This window comes from Bubalus bubalis, chromosome 3 (assembly GCF_019923935.1).
Source record: "Bubalus bubalis isolate 160015118507 breed Murrah chromosome 3, NDDB_SH_1, whole genome shotgun sequence".
NCBI lineage: Eukaryota > Metazoa > Chordata > Mammalia > Artiodactyla > Bovidae > Bubalus > Bubalus bubalis.
Genome location: NC_059159.1, coordinates 114145496 through 114160948, shown reverse-complemented (window position 1 = coordinate 114160948; position 15453 = coordinate 114145496). Strand labels below are relative to the sequence as shown.

General features: G+C 38.6%; 1 protein-coding gene across 6 annotated transcripts in view; it reads right to left on the bottom strand.

The window, feature by feature from the left end:
* PCSK5 (proprotein convertase subtilisin/kexin type 5) overlaps nt 1-15453 on the bottom strand; it is a 514258-nt gene that overhangs the window by 312170 nt on the left and 186635 nt on the right. For all 6 annotated transcript variants that reach the window (XM_025281624.3, XM_044939958.2, XM_025281617.3 and 3 more), the window contains exon 7: nt 13650-13822. In XM_025281624.3, the coding sequence (XP_025137409.2) occupies nt 13650-13822 (173 nt within the window). The remainder of the gene's footprint in view (nt 1-13649; nt 13823-15453) is intronic.

Below are 15453 nucleotides of genomic sequence, written 5' to 3'. Positions count from 1 at the left end.
AACCGTATGGTAGTTTGTACATTCTTTGGCGCTTGCCCCTCTTTGGGATTGGTATGAGAACTGACCTTTGTCCTGTGGCCATTGCTGAGTTTTCCAAATTTGCTGACATACTGAATGCAGCACTTTAACAGCAGAATTATTAGTTCATCGAAGCCTGCATTCTGACTTCTTTAGCTATGTTATCTATGTTCTACAAAATTGAGAAGAATATATATCTTATGAGATTATTGTGAAGATTAAAAGCTATCTATTTTAGGGCTTAGGAGAGTGTGTAAAGTATAATAGACTGGCAAATGTTAAATATATTACTATTATTATTATTTTCATGCAGCCCAAATTATATAACTCTAATTCTTACATTTAATTTTATGGCCCCTTAGCATCAAATAAAGTGCTATTAACATCTTTAAGAGAAAGAGTAAGTTGTCACCTGTGACATGGTTTCTCTTAAGCAATTCTGGCACATTAATTCTAAAGGGGCAGTAAATTGAATCAATTCTGATTTTGTTAAAGTCTTTGAAAACAGTGTTCCATTTTACCAGGTCAAATACTTAGAGTAAACAAACAGAGAGCACTTTGAAATTCAATATTTGCTATATTTTTTGATTAGCAAGCAGAAGTAAAGAATGCAATCAATACCGGGACTCCCTGAGCAAAATTGATTTCCTTTGTGAAAAATCTTTCTTGATCCTTAGTCTTCTCTCTCTTGCCACCAGGCTCTCCAGATGTCTTGGTAATGCTGTCATTCTAGTCCACCTCATTAACAACTCCTTCTTGGACCATTTCAACCTTCCTCTCTTGCCTTCCCATCCCTTACCCCACCTGCAGTCCATTCTCTACACAGCAGTGATGTTTTCAAATTGTGTATTCCACCAGGCTGCTACTCTGCTGAAAACCTCCAGTGGCTTTCTCTATGGGTTTAAAAGGCAAATGCCCTCCATGGTTTAGGAGGGCCTGCTGAGCTGCCTCCTGCTACATCTGTGGCCGCCTCCTACTGCGTGCTATCTGTTCCTGTTGCTCCCACCACCCAAATAAACATTCTGTTACGGAAATACACCCTAATCATTCTCCACTCGGGGTGCTTTTTTTGCTTTTGCTGTCCCTTCTGCAGAGAACATTCCTTTTACATCTATCGATCTGACTGGCTTCTTATCATGTAGGTCTCCATTCATATATTGCCTCCTCCTCAAAGATGACTTACTGTCCTCCCTAACTAAAATTCTTCCCCAGCCCCCCACCCCTAGTCATCAGTTTAACTTCATTCATAACTCTAACCTTAGCTCAACAGTCTTGATAGTGTGGGGAAACTTTTAGGCATTACATAAAAAACTTAGATGTCATCTTCTCTCTTTTATCCACAGTGTGGAAGTTCACTAAGCTAAATAAAAAGAAGAAATTCCAATTTCTGTACTTTGTAGATGATGTAGGTAAAACTGTAATAAGTTACAGTGACTTTAAATTGCCACATGGGCTTTCAACTGGTTCCTTGAAGGAATTATTTTATTACTCATTTATTCCCTCATTCCTTAAATCACTCAGCCAATATATCACTTATTTCTTTTGTTATTGTGCTCTCTAATTTTACATAAACTAATTATCCAATTATTTTCCATATATTTGACAATATTATATAAAGAGCACAAATTAAAATAATCTCAAAGAATATAAATTTTACTATTTCATTTGATGCCTGATAATGGAAGAAAGAATGAGTTCTTTTACTTGGAAAAGACTGTCTAATATACGACTTTCAAAGTAATAATTATATAGTCACAGATATTTAGAGAAACAGCCCTTGGGAAATAATTCAAGCCACAATCATAGATAACTGAAATGAATCTGTATACTGATAGGCTATCTTAATGAAATTAAAGATGAGCTATTATAAGACAAGTAAAATTTAAGATGAGTATAGACACAGGAAGAACAAAATAAATGACATTACAGATCTCAAAAAGTCTATACTGACTTTTGTCATATTATTTTAATCTACCACTATAAGTAACTAAACAGAATCATCTAGAACTCCACAGTGTGGAAATGGTATGGGAGAGAAGAAGGAGGGATTGAGAATATATACAAAGTTTTATGGAAGGACAAGATCTCCTTCCTGAAAAAAAAAAAAAAGAAAAACATATATATGGTATTTCTTGAGCACCTGTTATGTTCCAGGCATTGTGTCAATTGCTCTATATGCATTATCATCTCACTTAGTATTCATAACATCTTTGTAAGTAAATGCCATTATTGCCTTACTGTAGATGAGGAAATGGAAGCAGAGAGGTAATTTGATGTAAATAAGGTCAGAGAGCAGTAAATGACAAATCCTGAACTCAACTCTAGCCTAAGTCCCAAGCCCCATGTGTATTAAACACATGAAAACCCTTTCATGCTGATCTTATCACATTTTTTAATTTTTTAAAAACTTTATTTATTTTAATTGGAGGCTAATTACTTTACAATATTGTGCTGGTTTTGCCATACATCAACATGGATCCACCACAGATGTATGCGTGTTCCCAATCCTGAACCCCCCTCCCACCACCCTCCCAATACCATCCCTCTGGGTCATCCCAGTGCATCAGCCCCAAGCATCCTGTATCCTGCATTGAACCTGGACTGGAGATTCATTTCTTATATGATATTATACTTGTTTCAATGCCATTCTCCCAAATCATCCCACCCTTTCCCTCTCCCACAGAGTCCAAAAGACTGTTCTATACATCTGTGTCTTTTTTGCTGTCTCATATATAGGGTTTTCGTTACCATCTTTCTAAATTCCATATATATGTGTTAGTATACTGTATTGGTGTTTTTCTTTTTTTTTTCTCTTTTTTAAATTTTTATTTATTTATTTATTTATTTTACAGCTTTAGATTATGTTTTTTAATTTAATACATCAAAAGCATTTTCAATGTCACTACATATTTGAAAACCTGATTCTATGGCTTACTATTTTTATTTATTTATTATTATTTATTTTTACTTTACAATATTGTATTGGTTTTGCCATACATCAACATGCATCTGCCACGGGTGTACACGTGTTCCCCATCCTGAACCCCCCTCTCTCCTCCCTCCCCATACCATCCCTCTGGGTCATCCCAGTGCACCAGCCCCAAGCTTCCTGTATCCTGCATCGAACCTGGACTGGCGATTCATTTCTTATATGATATTATACATGTTTTAATGTCATTCTCCCAAATCAGCACCCTCCCCCTCCACTGCAGAGTCCAAAAGGCTGATCAATACATCTGTGTCTCTTTTGCCATCTCGCATACAGGGTTGTTGTTACCATCTTTCTAAATTCCATATATATGCGTTAGTATACTGTATTGGTGTTTTTCTTTCTGGCTTACTTCACTCTGTATAATCGGCTCCAGTTTCATCCACCTCATTAGAACTGATTCAAATGTTTTCTTTTTAATGGCTGAGTAATACTCCACTGTGTATATGTACCCCAGCTTTCTTATCCATTCTTCTGCTGATGGACATCTAGGTTGCTTCCATGTCCTGGCTATTATAAACAGTGCTGCGATGAACATTGGGGTACACGTGTCTCTTTCAGTTCTGGTTTCCTCAGTGTGTATGCCCAGCAGTGGGATTGCTGGATCATAAGGCAGTTCTATTTCCAGTTTTTTAAGGAATCTCCACACTGTTCTCCATAGTGGCTGTACTAGTTTGCATTCCCACCAACAGTGTAAGAGGGTTCCCTTTTCTCCACACCCTTTCCAGCATCAAAAAATGGGCCAAAGAACTAAATAGACATTTCTCCAAAGAAGACATACAGATGGCTAACAAACACATGAAAAGATGCTCAACATCACTCATTATCAGAGAAATGCAAATCAAAACCACAATGAGGTACCATTTCACGCCAGTCAGAATGGCTGCGATCCAAAAATGATCTTATCACATTTAAATGAGTCACCACTGCCTTTCCATAATTAGGTATGCAATGCTGAGAGTTAGAATAATTTTTTCTTATAAGAATTATTTCTTTTGTTTCTATCTTAACTCTAAAAGTATAATAAATGGTTTGTTTTAAAATTAAACTCATTGTTTTTCCAGATTAAAACCTTGAAAGATCCTCTATGGAAAGTATAATAAACTATGGGATTTCCATACTCCAAAAATTTTAAAAAATGAAAATAAATGAGTCCTACCCTATGGAATGCCCCAGATGGATACCCATGCTGCACTGTCAGGGGAAAACAGCAACATGTACAGACATATGACCCCCATTTGGCACATGAATGTGGATAGAGTATAGAAAGCTACAGACCATACTCTTAGCAATAGTGTTCTAGTTGGATAGGAAATCTATTTTAATTTGATTGTTACAGTAATGATTATTGTAACAGGCATGGGTTACTTTTATAAGTAATGAGTACAGAATATTTTTTTCAAATCTGAATATAATCTTCCTATATGTTTGCTAGTTTTCTCAGATCATCTTGTTTATAATCTTAGCTCTTTTCTTCTTCAATCAACATACCACATTTGTGTTTGTTTTTTATATTAGACTTCCAGTTAAGACTTTCAATGAATGAAAGATTCACTAGCAAAAATAAAATTGAAAACTATGGGTCCACACCATGTGATTCAGTGATAGCTAATGAATACAGGACATTCTCTCCATATATGGACATATTCATGAGGCTTTGTGCATTACTGACATAAGTAGATCCATTTTAATGAGATATTTCAGATTGTTCTTTATTTAGATACAAACAGTTGAAAATGAAATATGAACTAAACACGACTTATTTAACTTGAATAACCATTCCATTAATGATACACACAGAGAATAATAATGTGCAGTCCAGAGCTTTAGAATAATATCACCAGGCCGGATGGCATCACCGACTCAATGGACATGAGTTTGAGTGAACTCCGGGAGTTGGTGATGGACAGGGAGGCCTGGAGTGCTGTGATTCATGGATTCACAAAAAGTTGGACACGACTGAGCGACTGAACTGAACTGATGGGAAACTCTGTTCAATATCTTGTAATAATCTATAATAGAAGATTAAACTAAAAAATATATTTGTCATTGAATCAGTTTGGTGTACACCTGAATAACACAATATAGTAAATCAAATATATTTCAATAATAGTAATAAAAGAGTGGTGAATGATGAAATTCCAAAAAAAGTAAACAGAGATGAGGAGGCAAAAAGAGGTCAGGGCCAGGTCAACAATGGCCTAACATGAATATGATTAAAATGTGTGCTTTAAACTCACACATATAGAGAACTAGTGGTTACCAGTCAGGAGAGGGAAGAGGAGAGGGGCAATATAGGGGAAAGGAATTAAGAGGTACAAACTATTAAGTATAAAATAAGCTACAAGGATATATTGCATAACATGGGGAAGATAGCCAATGTTTTGCAATAGCCATTAATGAGTATAGTCTTTAAAAACTGTGAATCACTATACTATATACTTGCAACTTACATAATATTATTTATCAACTATAGTTCAATAATTTTTTAAAAAAGAAAGTAAAAAAAATGTATGCTTTAAGTTACCCAATGGTCCATTCACAAGTGAGAAAGAGAAAGGAGTCGCTTTTAATGGAATATTACAAGTATCTAGCCCTTAATCTTTATTTAATTTAAATAAGACAGTATTTCTTAAGATCTATAATTTGAAACAGATATTGTATTAAATTTTATGGTTCTAGTTACATTAGAATTAGGGGAGGTGTGGTCAGTGAATTCTTTAGTGAAATCAAGAAAATGATGATGAGTTAAGCTGCCCAGTTAGGGAATGTGGGAAGACGCTTACTCCTTGGAAGGAAAGTTATGACCAACCTAGATAGCATTGTCTTCAAAAGCAGAGACATTACTTTGCCAACAAAGGTCCGTCTAGTCAAGGCTATGGTTTTTCCTGTGGTCACGTATGGATGTGAGAGTTGGACTGTGAAGAAGGCTGAGCGCCGAGGAATTGATGCTTTTGAACTGTGGTGTTGGAGAAGACTCTTGAGAGTCCCTTGGACTGCAAAGAGATCCAACCAGTCCATTCTGAAGGAGATCAGCCCTGGGATTTCTTTGGAAGAAATGACGCTAAAGCTGAAACTCCAGTACTTTGGCCACCTCATACGAAGAGCTGACTCATTGGAAAAGACTCTGATGCTGGGAGGGATTGGGGGCAGGAGGAGAAGGGCACGACAGAGGATGAGATGGTTGGATGGCATAACTGACTCGATGGACATGAGTCTTAGTGAACTCCGGGAGTTGGTGATGGACAGGGAGGCCTGGCGTGCTTCAATTCATGGGGTCGCAAAGAGTCGGACACGACTGAGTAACTGAACTGAACTGAGGAAAGAGGTAAAGCTCTGTCCAGGGATAGAGGGAGAGGACTACACAAAGGAAATGCACAGAAGGGTGTTGTGGGACAATCCATCAACACCACCTGGAGGGTTTCAACATCTCTAATTCTCAATCTCATGGTTTCAAGAATATATCCAAATTAAAAATTAACATATTGTTGAGTACTACTACACAGTCAGCAAAAACAAGACCTGATGCTGATTGTGGCTCAAATGATGAGCTCCTTAGTGCAAAATTCAGGCTTAAATTGAAGAAAGTAGGGAAAACAACTAGGCCATTCAGGTACGACCTAAGTCAAATCCAATATGATTATACCATGGAGGTGATGAATTGATTCCAAGTGATTAGATCTGATAGACAGAGTGCCTGAAGAACTATGGACAGAGGTTCATAACATTGTACAGGAGGTGGTGACCAAAATCATTCCCAAGAAAAAAGAAATGCAAGAGGCAAAGTGGTTGTCTGAGGAGGCTTTACAAATAGCTGAGAAAAGAAGAGAAACGAAAGGCAAAAGAGACAGGGAAAGATATACCCAACTGAATGCAGCGTTCCAAAGAATAGTAGATGAGATAGAAAAGCTCTCTAAGTGAACAATGTAAACAAAGAGAGGAAAACAATAGAATGGGAAAGACTAAAGATCTCTTCAAGAAAATTGGAGATACCAGGGAACATTTAAGACTAAGGTGGGTACAATAAAGAAGAGAAATGGCAAGGACCTAACAGAAGTAGAAGATATTAAGAAGAGATGGCAAGAATACACAGAAGAACTATACAAAAAATGATCCAGATAACCACAATGGTGTGGTCACTCACCTAGAGCCAGTCATCCTGGAGTGTGAAGTCAACTGGGCCGTAGGAAGCATTGCTACTAACAAGGCTAGCAGAGGTGACGGAATTCCAGCTGAGCTATTTCAAATCCTAAAAGATGATGCTTTGAAAGTGCTGTACTCAATATGCCAACAAATATGGAAAACTCAGCAGTGGCCACAGGACTGGAAAAAAGTTTTCATTCTAATCCCAAAGGAAGGCAATGCCAAAGAATGTTCAAACTACCACACAATTGCACTCATTTCACATGCTAGCAATATTATGCTAAAAATCCTTCAAGCTAGGCTTCAGCAGTATGTGAACCAAGAACTACCAGATGTACAAGATGGATTTAGAAAAGGCAGAGGAACCAGAGATCAAGATGCTGACATCTACTGGATCATAGAGAAAGAGAATTCCAAAAACACATCTACTTCTGCTTCATTGACTACGCTAAAGCCTTTGACTGTGTGGATCTCAATAATCTGTGAAAAATTCTTATAGAAATGGGAATACCAACCAAATTACCTGCCTCCTGAGAAACGTGTATGCAGATCAAAAATCAACACGTTAGAACCATACATGGAACAATGGACTGTTTCAAAATTGGCAAAGGAGTACATCAAGACTGTATATTGTCACAGTGTTTATTTAACTTTTATGCAGAGTACACCATGCAGAATGCCAAGCTGGATGACTCACAAGCTGGAATCAAGATTGCCAGGAGAAATATCGTCAACCTCAAATATTCAGATGATGCCACTCTAATGGCAGAAAGTGAAGAGAAATTAGAGTCTCTTGATGAAAGTCAAAGTGGAGAGTCAAAAAACTGCCTTAAAATTCAACATTCAAAAATGAAGATTATAGCATCTTGACCCATCACTTCATTGCAAACAGATGGGGCAACAGTGGAAACACTGACAGATTTTATTTTCTTGGGCTCCAGAATCACTGCATATGGTGACTGCAGCCACAGTATTACAAGACCCTTGCTCCTTGAAAGAAAAGCTATGACAAATCTAGACAGTGTATGAAAGAGCAGAAACATCATTTTACCAACAACGGTCTGTATAGTCAAAACTATGGTGTATGCAGTATCATGTACGGATAGGAGGGCTGGACCATAAAGGCGGCTGAGTGCTGAAGACTGAGGCTTTTGAACTGCGGTGCTGGAGAAGACTCTTGAGAGTCTCTTGGACAGCAAAGAGATCAAACCAGTCAATCCTAAAGGAAATCAACCCTGAATATTCATTGGAAGGACTGATCCTGAAGCCGAAGCTCCAATACTTTGGCCACCTGATATGAAGAGCTGACTCAAGTCTCTGATGCTGGGAAAGATCGAGGGGAAAAGTAGAAGGGGGCAACAGAGGATGAGATAGTTGGATGGCATCACTGATTCAATGGACATTAACCCAAGCAAATTGCAGGAGATAAAGAAGGACAAGGGAGCCTGGTGTGCTGCAATCCATAGGGTCACCGAGTTGCACACAACTTAAGCAACTGAATAACAACAATGATGATGCTAATATTCATATTAATAAATATTTCCCTTGAACAAATCTAAGCATCCAAATATACCTCTGTTCTTATCAGAGGCAACTCTTTAACCCTTAGCTTATTTGCAGGACAGATATGACACACAGTCCTGTCTACTGACTCAGCGTAGAACTCCATCCATTCCTCTAGTTGGGAGAACTGGAAACCCATTTCAGAGGTGGCTTCATGATCACCAAGCAACACAGTTTGAACTGAGGTCTTTTAAAATACACAAAGAGCTCATGAAGCTCTATGTAAAAACAAACAAACAAAAAACACCAAACAACCCAATCAAAAAATGAGCAGAAGATCTAAAAAAGACACTTCTCCAAAGAAGACATACAGATGGCCAAAAAGCATACCAAAAGATGCTCAACATCACTAACTGTCAGAGAACGAGGTATCACCTCATACCAGTCACAATGCCATCATTAAAAAGTCTACAAACAGGAAAACAAGATGGCAGAGGAGTAGGTGGACGCAGAGCACATCTCTCTCCACAGATACATCAGGAATATGCTTTCAGACACAGAAGTGCATGCAGAACACCAGTTAAGAACAGACAGGAGTACTTGACCAGTGGAAAAGAATATATAGACCCATGCAAAACTCAGTAGGACAAAGGAACTAGGGGAAAAAACAGGAGTGTTAGTAGGACTGGACCTGCCCTTGGCGGGTGGGGGAACTGAAGCAGGGGTCTGATCCCTACACTGGGGCCGCAGTCTGAGTCAGAGGAGAAACATTTAAGGCTGAGAGTGAAACAGCTGATCTGTGGCAGCCTAAATGGAATGAGAATCAGACAGGCGTTGCCGCAGCCATACATATCCTGGACAGGGATGTGGGTCCTCTGGAAGGCACAGCGGCTAGGAGCTGGAATTTAGGGATTGTGGTGCAATCCCAGGGCAAGGACCGCTGTTAACTGTGGAGAGACAGATTGAGGAGATGTGAGGGAGGAGACTGTGGTGCAAAATGCCTGTGGAGGAAAGCCAGGCAGCCATGGAAGCAAGGCGATACTGCTGAGTCACATATAGGGGGTGGAGCCATCACCATAGCCTCTCTCCTGACTCACCAGCATCCCCAGCTGAACAATTGAGAGGCTGGCCCATCAAATGCATGATGCACTGAACTAGAGTAGGACCTCACCCAGGGTACACCTTCAAATGCCTGATGCACCGATCTACAGAGTAGGACCCCAGCCACGGGAGCCCCTCTGTGCCTGAGGCTCTGAACAACAGAGAGCCCAGGAAAGGGAGAGCTCTAAGTGCCTGAAAGGGCAGAGCTATGGAGAAGACTGGACAAAGAGGCCTTCTGATCCCCTGCTACAAGAGGCTCGAAAAAAGACTCAGATAGGGCCATAATTCCTGGGATGGAGGCAGTCGGTGTCCCTGCACACTTTGCATTGCCAGGGTTCCTGCAAGCCAAGCAGCTGCGCCACCTTCATGCACAACTCTCACTGGGGCAGAGCTGCCACAGGCAAAAAAATCTTGCATCTATACGTGCAGGGTAGCTTCAGTTGTGTCCAACATTTTGCATCCCCATAGACTGTGGTCTGCCAGTCTTCTCTGTCAGGGGGGTTTCCAGGCAAGAATACTGGAGCGTATTGGCCAATTCTGGTTGCCATACCCCTCTCAGTTCAGTCGCTCAGTCATGTCCAACTCTTTGCAACCCCATGAACCACAGCACGCCAGGCCTCCCTGTCCATCACCAATTCCCAGAGTCCACCCAAACCCATGTCCATCGAGTCGGTGATGCCATCCAACCATCTCATCCTCTGTCGTCCCTTTCTCCTCCTGCCCCCAATCCCTCCCAGCATCAGGGTCTTTTCAAATGAGTCAGTTCTTCGCATCAGATGGCCAAAGTATTGGGAGTTTCAACTTCAACATCAGTCCTTCCAATGAATACCCAGGATTGATTTCCTTTAGGATGGACTGGTTGGATCTCTTTTCAGTCCAAGGGACTCTCAAGAGTCTTCAACACCACAGTTCAAAAGCATCAATTCTTCGGCACTCAGCTTTCTTCACAGTCCAACTCTCACATCCATACATGACCACTGGAAAAACCATACCCTTGACTAGACAGACCTTTGTCGGCAAAGTAATGTCTCTGCTTTTTAATATGCATACCCTTCTAGAGTACTGTATTTCCTGCTTCCCTAGCCGCCAATTTCCCTGAGTACCTGGTGCTGCCAGAAGCCCTGCGACCCAAGCAGCTGCACCACCTCCACACCTGGCCTTCATAGGGGCAAACCCAAGTCCTCCAAGGCAGCCTCAGGAGCAAACTCCAGTGGACAACCCACATGCAAAGGGAGAAATAAAACCACAACTGAAATCTAGGGGCAGTGTGGCTAAGGAAGAAGACCCCTAACCTTCCCACCAGCTATACAAGCTGCAGATTAAATCCATATGATCAACTGGGCAGGCTCTGTGTCTATGGAATATATAAAAGGACATTGAGAGCTCCCACAAAAGAAAACACCCTAGTTCTGACAGCTGTAGACATTTGGAGGCAAGAACACACAGGAGTAGGATCAGATTAGAGTCTGAGCTGCCCCCACAGCAGGTCCAGAGATCAGCACAGTGTTGGAGGGCATCCTAGGGAGGTGAGATGGACTGTGACTCCCAGCGAGGGAAAGGACTCTGACAGCAGTGACTCAAGAAAAACATGTATTATTCCTATGTCTTCACTTGTTCTGTAGATTCTTTTGGATATTTTTTTTTTTCTTTCCTTTTCTTTTCCCCCTGTGTTGTAGTTGTCAATTTTAATGGCATTATAAAATCGAATTAAGCTTTTGAGCTTTTTTTTTTATCAGTCACATTTTTAATTATTGTCATAAACCTCTGCCTCTACATTGGGCTTTTGAAGTTCTGTGGAGTTTTCCCTTTTTTTTTTCTTTACTCTTTTTTTAATTTTAATATTTTTAAATCTATTATTTTTCCTACACTTATTCCTTCATTTGTTTTTCCTACTGTTCTTTTCCTCTTGCAGCTAATCTTTAATGTATATAAATATTCTTTATCTACCTCTATTTAACTTTGCATATCTATTCTTCCTTTCTTTCCTCTGAACATATTTGTAAGTTTTATTTTCATTGCTTTATTCCCCAATTGGCACCTTGCTTTAGTTGCATTTTTCAGTTTGTGCTTTTGTGCTTTTTTAGTTTTGTTCTTAACTGGTAGATATAATTTTTGGTTCCCTTTTTTCACTGGGTCAATCTATTGTACTTTATTTTTGTTGGACTGTTTTGATTTGGTTATGGGTGTATATGTATATGTGTATATTCAGTCACACTTTTTATTTTTGTGATAAACCTCTGCCTCTATGTTGGGCTTTTGCAGTTCTATGGAGTTTTCCCTTTTTTTTTTTCTTTTCTTTTTCCTTTTTTTCTTTTCTCTTCTTTATAATTTTAACTTTTAACTTTTTTAACCCTGTTATATTTTTTCTACATTTATTCCTTGTTTGCCTTTCCTACTGTTCTTTTCTCCTTGCAGTTAATCTTTAAGTATATAAATCTTCTTTATCTATCTCTATTTAACTTTGCATATCTATTTTCTTTCCTTTTCTAGGAATAAAACCACCATATGACCATATGAAATTCACCATATGAATAAAACTAGGAATAAAACCACCATATGACCCAGCAATCCCACTCCTAGGCATATACCCTGAGGAAACCAAAATTGAAAAAGATACATGCATCCCATTGTTCATTGCAGGACTATTTACAATAGCTAGAACATGGAAGCAACCTAGATGTCCACTGACAGATAAATGGATAAAGAAGTTGTGGTATATACACACAATGGGATATTTCTCAGCCATAAAAAGGAATGCCTTTGAGTCAGTTCTAATGAGGTGGATGAACCTAGGACCTATTACACAGAGTGAAGTCAGAAAGAGAAAGATAAATATCATAAAATCTAGAAAAATGGTACTGAAGAATTTATTTCCAGGGCAGCAATGGAGAAACAGACATAGAGAATAGACTTATGGACATCGGGAGAGGGGAGGAGAGGGTGAGATGTATGGCAAGAGTGGAAACTTACATTACCATATGTAAAATAGATAGCCAACGGGAATTTGCTGTATGGCCCAGGAAACCAAATAGGGGCTCTGTATCAACCTAGAGGGGTGGGATGGGGAGGGAGATGGGAGGGAGTTTCAAAAGGGAGGGGATATATGTATACCTGTGGCTGATTCATGTTGAGGTTTGAGAGAAAACAAAAAAATTCTGTGAAGCAATTATCCTTCAATAAAAATAAATTAATTTTTTAAAAAGTCTACAAACAATAAATTATGGAGAGGGTGTGGAAAAGAGAGAACCCCCCACACTGTGGGTGGGAATATAAATTGACACAACCACTGTGGATAAGATCATGGAGGTTCCCAAAACAACTAAATACTGAACTATCATATGATCCAGCAATCTCACTCCTGGGAAAATCTATCTGGAGGAAAAATATAATCTGAAAGGATATGTGCATCCCAGTATTCATTGCAGAACTGTTTACTAGAGCCAAGACACAGAAACAAGTTAAATGTCCACCAAGAAAGGAAAGGATAAAGAAAATGTGGCATATATATGTAATAGAATATTACTGAACCATCAGAAAAAATGAAATAATGCCATTTGCAACAACAGGGATAGACCTGGAGATTATCATACTAAATGAAACAAGTCAGAGAAAGACAAATATCATATAATCTCACTCATATGTGGAATCTAATTTTTTAAAAAATGAAACAAATGAGCTTATTGACAAAACAGAAACAGACTTATAGATACTGAAAACAACCTATGGTTACCAGGGAACTCTACTCAGTATTCTGGGATAACTTACATGAGAAAAGAATCTAAAAAGGAATGAATACATGTACATGTGTAACTGAATCACTTTGCTGTACACCTGGAACTAACATAGCATTGTAAATAAACAATACTCCAATAAAATTAAAATCAAAAAAACCTACCATTCTAACACCATTCTCGAAGGCTTGCCGGGTGAGTGGCGCTGGTCCATCCACAGTCTTGCCATCATCATCTGGACCCCAGCTTGCACTATAAATGTGCACATGCTGGGGATTGAAGCTAACGGATTTTGCTTCAACCATATCTGTGACATCTCCATCCAGCATTCGAACTCCTTCAAGACAGAAAGGAGAAGCAACTCTATCAGAAGCTTTATCCAAACAGACCAAGATATATTTCAATTGCAGCATTTTAAAATGGAAACTATATTGTATGTAAAAGATCAAAACTTCTTTACCAATTGTTCTCTTTTTCTAGGTTTCCATATTCTCTCCCTTCTCTTTATCCCTGTCTTAAATGAGTACTTGACAAAGAGAGCCTCAAGCAATCCATCTTCCCTAAACTTTTCTTCATTAGGTTCCTAGTACTCATAATTGGTATAAAACATTCTAACCTAAGCAGTCTTCGAAAATTTGGAGAGCTGCCAACTTAAGAGTGCTCCAATTTCCTCCATATTTAATATTATCTCCTAATCTGAAATACTGATGTGAACTTAATATATTACTTCTTTGCCAAGTTATTTATTAAGTAAAATAATAAATGAGAATGCCCTCTGTGCATGTAACACATCAAATAATTCTCAAAGGGTTTTGGCAATGTTTAGTCATTAATCTTCATGTAAGTATTCCCACCAGACAGATAGGAATTTATTATTAACCTTAATTTGCTAAAATAGACTAAAATCTTAAACATAAATTTTATGTCAAAGCTTTCTTTCTTCTTTTACTTTTATAGACTCACAATAGCAATGAAACATCTAATTGTTAAGTAAACATATCTTTCCTTCAGCTGAAGCTATATACCATCACTGAGACATCATAGTATTTTAAAATTGTATCTTTATAGCCCAAATTTACTCCTTAGGAAAATGTTGTTATCTAGTAGGATTTCAAGTTTTATTGGTTACCAATAAATGAGGATTAAATAATAAAACTCTAAATCAGGCAGCTTTAGAGGCAATGTGGCTTGAGGAACTCTGGTAGAATATAAAAAATATTCTTGAAGGACATATATATTTTTTGTGCTTTTAAAAATGTTTAACTTAAAATTACAAACATAGAAAAACACAAAGAATGACAATGAACCCAGATATAACCAGGGCTCAACAACTGTTAACATTTTGCCACATTTTCTTCATCTAAAAATATAAATATTAAGCTAAACCATTTAAAATTACATGACAGACATGACACTATCTTTTAATATTGTTTCCAAAAAAGGGAAGAAATAAACATCCGCTCAACCTTAAATCTCTCCAAAGCATCCCTAAAGATTTTGGCTACTATATCTCATGACTATCTTTTCCTCTAGACTTGCATATTTTTAAAGGAGAGGTATTATATATAAACAGGTGGGTTTCCCAGGGGCTCTGTGGTAACGAATTCACCTGCCAATACAGGAGATACAGGAGACAGGGGTTCGATCCCTGGGTCAGGAAGATCCCTTGGGAGAGGAAATGGCAACCCATTCCAGTATTGTTGCCTGGAAAATCCCATGGACAGAGGAGTCTGGTGGGCCACAGACCATCTAATCACAAAGAGTTGGACCCAACTGAGCACATGTGCATGAAAAATAGGTGATGTGAAAAACGGTTTTGAACATACCCCTTTAAAAATTACCAGAATGGAAAAGATACTTTGAAAACTCTTCAGCAGTTTATTCTGTGGGAGAAAATTACCCAGCAGGATGCTCTGCACATACTGGGTCCTCAGCAACTATCAGTTTGTTTTGATTTGACATGAATAT